This window comes from Cervus elaphus, chromosome 18 (genome assembly GCF_910594005.1).
Source record: "Cervus elaphus chromosome 18, mCerEla1.1, whole genome shotgun sequence".
In the NCBI taxonomy this organism is placed as follows: Eukaryota; Metazoa; Chordata; class Mammalia; order Artiodactyla; family Cervidae; genus Cervus; species Cervus elaphus.
Window position 1 is genome coordinate 113,121,967 of NC_057832.1, and position 7,936 is coordinate 113,129,902.

Genomic DNA, 7,936 nt, shown 5'->3' on the forward strand with positions numbered 1-7,936 from the left:
TGCCAGGCTCCTCTGTCCATGGGATTCTCCAGGCAAGAATACTGGAGTGGGTTGCCATGCCCTTCTCCGAGGGGATCTTCCCGACCCAGGGAACGAACCCTGGTCTTCTGCCTTGCGAGCGGATTCTTTACAGCCTGAGCTCCCATCCCTGTAGGGCCCAAATTCCAGAAAAAGTCCCAGGTTCAGGTTTGTTCAGGCTCACTTCTGGGTTTGAGACGAGAACATGGCTTAAAGATAGGACCAAAGACAAGGCCCAAGAGGCCCCGTTCCCCGCCCAGCAGGAGAGTCGGGGCCCAGAAGGATGCCAGGCTCCTCGCGATCCTGCCCCAGGGGGGTCAGTCCCTCCTGGGCCACCCAGGGCACACTGCCCAGCTGAGTGGGCGGCAGTGAAGGACACACAGAACTACAGAGAGAGAAACCCAAGAGGAGACAGTTTACTGTTCACGGTGGCCACGGGCTCATCTGGGAAGCAAGGAAAGGAAACAACATAAACGGATACAACCTTCAGAGGGGACACAGGCCCCCCACTCCATCTCTTCAGGACCACCATGCAGAGGTGAGGGGGAAGGACGGATGGGGCCGGGTCTCTTCCTTCTCAAATCAGCGTCTGGCAAAATGAGCCCTGAGTCCAGTCTCTCCTTCAACTTCGAGCCCCGTCTCCTCGGGGGCGCTCCAGCCGTCTCCGGCAGGACGGCCTCTCGGTTCTTCGGCTCCACGACTAGGGGCCATGGCTACTCTCGTCTTCTTCCTCGCGGGCCGGGGGCCGCTCCCCTGGGGCGGCCGGTGGTTCCTCCTGGGCCTGGCCGAGCGGGGCTCGTCCCGCTGCAGGCGGGGTGCTCTCGGGCACCTGGGCGAGGCCCGGAGAAGGCGGCCTACCGGAAGCCTGCGCGTAGGGGGCGGCAAACAGGTCCAGGAAGCAGCCGTCCACTCCCGGGGCGGGCGGACAGAAGGCGCCGGGGAACGGCAAGTCTGGCAGGCAGGGGTCGGCCCAGGGCACCGGACCTGTGGGGCCAGAGCACACAGCAGAGCGCGCGGCATGAAGGGCCCCTCCCTGCCGCACAGACACGGGTCAGGACCCCAGAGGGGGTCTCCCCTCGGGACCAGGCACACTCCCGGCCTCCATGTCTCCAGGGCCTGGGGTGGGGGCACAGCGACGCAGAGCACGGGCCACGGTCGGGAGGAGCCCGGGAACCAGAGTCTTTCTCCCCCTCTCTTCTTTTGAGTCTCCTAGGGCGGTGACTCCAGGATACCCGGAGGCCAGGTGGCCCCTCGGACACTCCCATCAGCTGCCATCTACTCTGCACCGAGTGTTTCACGCCCCTCATTCCTAGCCCTCACCAAGCCCTCGAAGAGATGGGAATGGTATCCCACTTCAGAATCTAGGAAGCTCAGGAGAACTAGTGATGGCTGAGCGGGATTCCATGCTTGGCTTTGCCTCCCTCCAAAGCTTGCTCTCTCAGAGAAGGAAATGGCAACCCACTCCAGTACTCCTGCCTGGAGAATTCCATGGATGGAGGAGCCTGGTAGGCTACAGTCCATGGGCTCACAAAGAGTCAGACACGACTGAGCAACTTCACTTTCTTTCTTTCTATAGCTCCTTTTGGAGGTGGAAATGGTAACCAACTCCAGTGCTCTTGCCTGGAGAATCCCATGGACAGACGGGGCCTGGTAGGCTATAGTCTCTGGGGTTGCAAAGAGTCGGACATGACTAAGTGACTAACACATATACAAAGCTCTCTCTTACTCTGCTCTGAAACCTCCAGGAAACTGGAGGACGAAGAGCTTCACCAAAACAGCCCGTCTTGGGGCTCTCTCCCCTCTCACCCTCCTCAAACACTGGCAGGGGAGGGGGGGCTTCTCTTCCAGCCCCGACTCACCCACGTTCCCGGCTGGCGGCTGCAGCAGGATGGGCCCCGACGGAGGGCCTGGGCAATAGCCCTGGGATGAGCCCCCGCCGGGGCCACAGGACAAGGTGAAAAGAGGGTCTTCGGGCAGCGGTGGAGTCAGCGAGCTGGGCAAGGGGAAGGGATGCAGGTATGGAAACTGGGGCTGGGGGTGTTGGAAGAACTGGGTCTGTGGCGTCTGGGAGAAGGGGCACAGTCCTGGCTGGCTGCTGCTGCTGGGTTGGTACTCCTGGGGCTCCAGGTCCTCTAAGTATGAGCAGGCAGGGGGTGGAGTGATGCTGTGGGGACAGAGGAGAACTTCCTGAGGCTCCGATGGGTTTCACTCGGAGCCCTTCTCCCCCACCTGCCCCTCCACGAACCCCAGGCCTGATGCCTCCTCCTCTTCCTGCTCCAGCTCTCACCCTCCCTCCTCTACGGCTGTGATGTCCTGATCCTTCCCCTCCCCATCCCCTCACCACGTTTGCTAACTCCTTGCTTCTCTCGGGGCTTCCCTGGTGGCTCAGATGGTGAAGAATCTGCCTGCAATGCAGGAGACCCGGGTTCGATCCCTGGGTCAGGAAGATCCCCTGAAGGATGGAATGGCTACCCACTCCAGTATTCCTGTCTGGTGGGGGGCGGGGAACCCCATCTCTCAGTTACTCTCTCCCCTCCCAAGCTCTATCCATCTTTTCTCCTTCTGTGCCTCCCCCAGGACAGCTCAGTACGGCCCCCCGTGAAGTGGCAGACAGGTACCTTGTTCCCCACAACCCACAAGGGCCATCCTTGTGGCTGCTGTCGCTGCCCAGAGTATCCAGCAGCAGCGGCATCAGCGGGGGGGCGTGGACAGGGCCGAGGGGAAAGGGAAGGTTGGCTCTTCGGACAGGTGGGGGGCTGAAGAGTGGTGGGGTCACAGGCCCTCTCTGGGGGCCCTCATTCTGCAGGTTTGAGCCCAGAGTCTGGTCAGATGTCAGCAGCATGGACGGCTCTGGGAACAGAAGGCCACGGGGGGTTGCGAAAGTATGAAAACGGGGAGGGGGCACAGCCTTGGCAGCGCTGGAGGGGGTCAGAGTGCAAGAGGCCTGGGCCCCCCGGAAGAGGCTCCACTGAACAAAAACCTCAGAGAGCTCTGGCTGCTCCCAGGTCTTCCAAGAGAGAGCCCTTTGACTTTGCTGTCTCCCCACACAACCCTCAGAAGGGGGTCGGCTCACCTGGAAGGGAATCCTGAGGGAGGGTCCCAGGCTCCAGGTTCACGGACTCGGTAGGTGGCAGCTCGGCCACAGAGCTAAAGGCAGACAGATCGGAGGCTGCAGGTCAAGGGGTCCCTGGACTCTGACCAGGGCTTCCAGGTAGGGAAAGGCACCCACACATCCAAGGTCTGTCTCCCTACGAGGCACTGGCAACTCCCAACCCCACCTGGTCCAAATCCTCTAAATATCAGCCGACAACTCTGGCTTGGACGGTAAAGAAGCCACCTGAGATGTGGGAGACCCGGGTTCGATCCCTGGGTCGGGAAGAGCCCCTGAGAAGGGAATGGCCTCCGACTCCAGTATTCTTTCCTGGGGCATCCCACGGACAGAGGAGCCTGGCGGGTTACAGTCCGTGGGGTTGCAGAGAGGTGAATGGCTAAGCGACTCACACACACGCACCCCATCATGTGCCCAGCCTTCCAACACCTTCCCCCTTCTAACCCCAGGATCCCAGCTTAGACCCCACCTCCTGCCCACAGGGAGGGGCCAGGAAGAGGAGAAAGTCTTACCTGCACTGGTTGCTGGCGGGGGCAGGGGCGGGACCGGCAGGTATGTCCTTACTCTCCTTCCCATTCATTTTTCGCCACTTGGCCCGGCGGTTCTGGAACCACACCTGTAGGGGAAAAGACACCTGAAGAGCTTGAGGAGCAGGGCAGAGCCTGGGGCTCGGGCCCGCTGGCCCATGATGGCTGTGACTGAAGAGGTCCCCACACCACTCAGACTGGCATGAAGCGTTCATCTAGGTGGGGTCTGAGTCACCTCCCTGAATCATCTAAGGCCACAGCCGGGTGGAAACAGGCAAGAACACAGCGCTGGCTGAGGCCTCGCTCCAGCCCCTGCTGGGGAGCTGCTGAGTACTTGCTAAGCTCCCCCAGAGTCCCGGCACGTGGGCTCCCCTCCACCCCCAGACCGGGGAAGTCAGCACCCTTTACCATGATGCGCTGGGGAGTGACCCCCACCGTCTGGGCGATCTCCCGGCGCTTATCGCTGTCTGGATAGTGGTCGTCTTGGAAGAGCCTTTCTAGCTCCTCCAGCTGGTCTGGAAGAAGAAATCACTGGCTTTGAGGATGAACACCAGTGATGAGGAAGCAGAGGAGGTACACATGCCTTCCAGGAGGGACCACTGTCCCCAACCCAAGGGCCTCCCACAGCCTGGTGGCTAAGTTCCCCCCGTGGGCTGGGGCCTCCTCTGGCTCGGGCTTTGTGGCAGGGAGCTGTGTGCTGGTTACTTTCCTGTTTCTTCCATGTCCCCATAAGAAAACGCAACCTTTCCCTCTGAGGGTCAGAAGTCATGGCCCTGCCGAGGTCAAGAGAAGTTCCAGCCAAGGTGACACATAAGCTAACTGCTCTCCCGTCTCCTGGGGCCACGTTCTCTGTTGGGTCCACCTTTGCCCAGGGCCCCTCTGGTCTCCCCTCACCTCAGGGACTCACCCGAGCGGTACAGGGTGCGGGTCTTCTTCCGGACCTGGCAGGTCACTTCCGGGGCCCTCTTTTCCTGCTCCATGTTTTGGTTGTTCTGGGCCAGTGTGTTGAGGAGGTTGGCCATGTGGCAGGACCCCCGGCCTAACCCACAAGGCACGGGGTTGTACGCGGCCCGAGCCGGGTTAGTTCTGCTGGGAGATGCCTTCGAGGCTGGACCCACAGCGCTAGGCTTCTGCTCGCCGGCGGCTGGAGAGTAGGGCCTCTTCCCCGGCCTCCCCTCTGTCCCCGGGAAGGGAGGCCCTTGTCCCTGAGGCTGGGGTCTAGGCGAGGCCAGGGTTCTGGCTTCGCGGAGAGCCCCTGGGCTGGGGCGCTGGCAGGCTCTCCCAGCCCCAGCCCCTTCCCCAGGGGCCTCTGATGGCCGCTTCTCCCCAGAGATGGTGCAGGAAAGGGGCACGTCCTTGCCTGGGGCGTCCTGAGTGTGGGGGCCTGACCTCTGCAGGGCTTCCTCCTCCTCCAGCCTGGCAGCGGGGGACTTGCCTGCACCCTCCGGGCCTGCGGAGAGCCAGCACCCCGACTTCAGCCCAGGAGAAAGAAGAGCCTGGCCCAGGAGGACGTGCTGCTTCCTGGTCTGCAAACGCGGTAACAGTTCCAGGTGTACCTTCCTAACTCGGCTACTGTGAGGATCAAATGAGGGAATCCTTCTTGCCCGGAGAATTCCATGGACAGAGAAGCCTGGCAGGCTACAGTCCAGGGGGTCACAAAGAGTCAGACACAGCTGAGCTACTAACACATACGCACACACCTAGCTTGGAAAAGCGAAAGCACACAGATGCAACCATGAGGGGCCTGAGCTCGTGAACCTAGATGGTGGCGGAGCGATCCTAATTTGGGGGGAACTTACTCCCTGGGAGTTCCCAGGTTTCTCCCAGACACCTGGATTGTGAGTTTGAGATGGAGGCTCTGCAGCTGATCAGACTGGATCCCAGTCCTGCTCTGGACACAGCATCAGGGCTCAGAGCAGGAACACCGCAGGACTGAGTGGTGTCTGGGGGCCCAGACAAGCGCATCAGAGGGGAGCTAACAGGAATGTCTACCTTCATCTCCCACAGAACTGGCTCTCACCTCACTGACCCTCCTCACCCCTATACACACCCTCATCTCCTCCCTGCAAAGCAGGACCTCAGCCCAGGGCCTGGGGCCTAGGTCAGCCCCCCTTTTACAGGTCTGGGTGACCTGACGGGCACTGAACGTTCCCATCACTCAGCCTCCAGCTTGTCTGTCCTTTTCTGAGCTATGATGGATTCATCAGTTTACCAGGTCCTGGGCATGGTGCTAAGCACCTTTCAGAGATCAGTCCGGTCTGCATTTAATCCCTGTGAGGAAGGCATAGGCATCTCTTCCTTTAACAGATGAAGAAATGCGGATGGCAGAGTTGAGGGACTTGCCCAAACTCAAGCACAGGGCTCTTGCTCACTAGACGGAGCCCTTCCGAGGGTCACCAGCCTGCCCCTCATTTCCCTCCCAGCTTATTCATAACCTCCACAACTCTCTCAGGTCAAGGAGCTGCTGTATTATTTCTTATTAAACTGGAATTTTTTTTTTTTTTTTTTTTTTGGAATATTTTTAAGTGGATGCTCACTGGTGTTTTGTTTTGGCCCCCACAGCATGTGGGATCTTAGTTCCTCCACTAGGGGGGTCTACCCAGGCCCCCTGCATTAGAAGCCCAAGTCTTAACCACTGGACCACCAGGGAAGTTTCCAAGAGCGAGTTTTTTTGTTTTTTTAAATGAAAGTTGTGTGAGATTGACTAACTGAAGGAACGGCTTTCTAACTGTGTAAAGAAAGATGTAGGTCACGGGCTAAGGTGCTTCCTCAGACCGTTTCCTAGTGTACAAGCTGGTGACAGGGTTTGCAGGCTTCTACTCCATGACTAAGCCGAGGCTGGATAGCGAAATGCGGAAGAAGGGACGGACCCGTTTTACAGTATTTTTGGAGCACTGGAGCCTAGCAAACTTGGTACACAGTAGGTGGTCACTAAAGGCAACGGATCAGAGGGATAGCTTTCCTAAAGCGGCTCAGCGGTAAAGAATCCGCCTGCCAATGCAAGAGACCCGATTCCAACCCCGAGTCAGGAAGGCCCACTGGAGAAGGGCATGGCACCCCTTTGCCTAGAGTATCCTTCCCTGGAGAATTCCATGGACAGAGGAGCCTGGTGGGCTACAGTTCATGGGGTCGCAAAGAGTCGGACACGACTGAGCGACGGAAGAACAACAAATGAGGGTGACAGGCCCTGGTAAGAAAGGTGATGGATCTTGGGACCTAGAACAGCAGAGCCTCAACCCTCTTTCCTTCTCTGCGCGTAGAGAGATCCGAACCCCAAAAAAGGAAGCGTGCTCCCTGGCCCGTGACACCCCCTCGAGTCCCCCTCAGCTCCCAGCCCCGACCCTCCGGAGCTCTAGAGGCCTGGCCGCTGGGCCCCCAGGCTCCCGCGCACTCACCCCGCAACTCCGGGCCGAGCTCCCGGGTAGGCTCCATGGCCTGGACTCCGGCACGCGCCGCCCGCCGCCTAAAGAAGCCTCGGCGCGGGCAGGTGTGCGTCCGCGAGGCCCGCCCGGGAGGGCGGCGCGCGGGGCAGCTGCAGGCGCGAGGCCCGGGGCCACGCAGCTGCGCGCCCCCACCGCGGCCGAGAGGGGCGGGTGTGGCCGCTCCCCGGGGTGGGGGCCGATGCACGCGGGGCGTGGGCGACAGCCCGCCTCCAGGGCCCGCGACCGGGAGGCTGCGGCGGTCATCAGCGCCCACCATCTCCCAAGGCTGGCCTTGGCACTGGGCTCCGGTGGCGACTTGCGCCTTGGAGACGGAGTCCTTCCTTGGGAACCCGGGGAGGCGACTTAGGGAGTCACTTATCCTGGGAGCCCCAAACCACTGCTCCACTGAGGTTCCCCCAAGCCTAAGCCCCCAAGGCCCCGTGCGGATTGGAAGGTTCGCTAGAGCCCCGAGCTAGAAGAAGCCAGGCCACGGGGTGAAGTCTACACGTCTCGGATGGACACAGTTGCCGGAGCCCTGGAGGCCACAGGTAAGCGGGCGGAGGGCGGGGAGGCCATGCGTGCTGCTCAGAGTTTTCGACTGTTTTCACCCGCTTGAGACCACTTTTACTCCCTGAAAATGGGTGGGGCGGAGGGCACAGAAGAGAGATCCTGCAGGCGTGATCTTTGTGACTCTCCGTTCACGGAACGTTTCTTGCCTTCTTTATAAAAGAATTTAAGAATTTAAAATTCTCATGGCGTCGTCCTCCCATCTGCCCTTGAGTGGGAGGTGATGGCCAAATTGAAACAGGTGCTTGGTGCTGGGGGTGGGGGTGGGGGTGGGGGGCCGTCCAGGACCGAAT

At 60.4% G+C, this 7,936-nt stretch overlaps 1 protein-coding gene across 1 annotated transcript; it reads right to left on the reverse strand.

Moving 5' to 3' along the window:
- Nucleotides 1-718: 718 nt before the first annotated feature.
- NOBOX (NOBOX oogenesis homeobox) lies at nucleotides 719-5,880 on the reverse strand. Its single transcript, XM_043871812.1, has 8 exons — nucleotides 5,867-5,880; nucleotides 4,562-5,226; nucleotides 4,063-4,169; nucleotides 3,640-3,743; nucleotides 3,092-3,165; nucleotides 2,637-2,868; nucleotides 1,878-2,182; nucleotides 719-1,002 (listed from the first exon to the last, which is right to left on the reverse strand). The coding sequence occupies exons 1-8, from the start codon at nucleotides 5,878-5,880 to the stop codon at nucleotides 719-721; spliced, it is 1,785 nt and encodes a 594-aa protein (XP_043727747.1).
- Between the last annotated feature and the right edge of the window lie 2,056 nt (nucleotides 5,881-7,936).

Excerpts from the sequence above, each read along its gene's own strand:
- NOBOX (XM_043871812.1), bottom strand. Across the intron at positions 3,166-3,639 it reads CCCGCCAGCAACCAGTGCAG|CTCTGTGGCCGAGCTGCCAC; the intron begins GTAAGACTTTCT and ends GTCTGCCTTTAG. Across the intron at positions 2,869-3,091 it reads CCCTCAGGATTCCCTTCCAG|AGCCGTCCATGCTGCTGACA; the intron begins GTGAGCCGACCC and ends TTCTGTTCCCAG.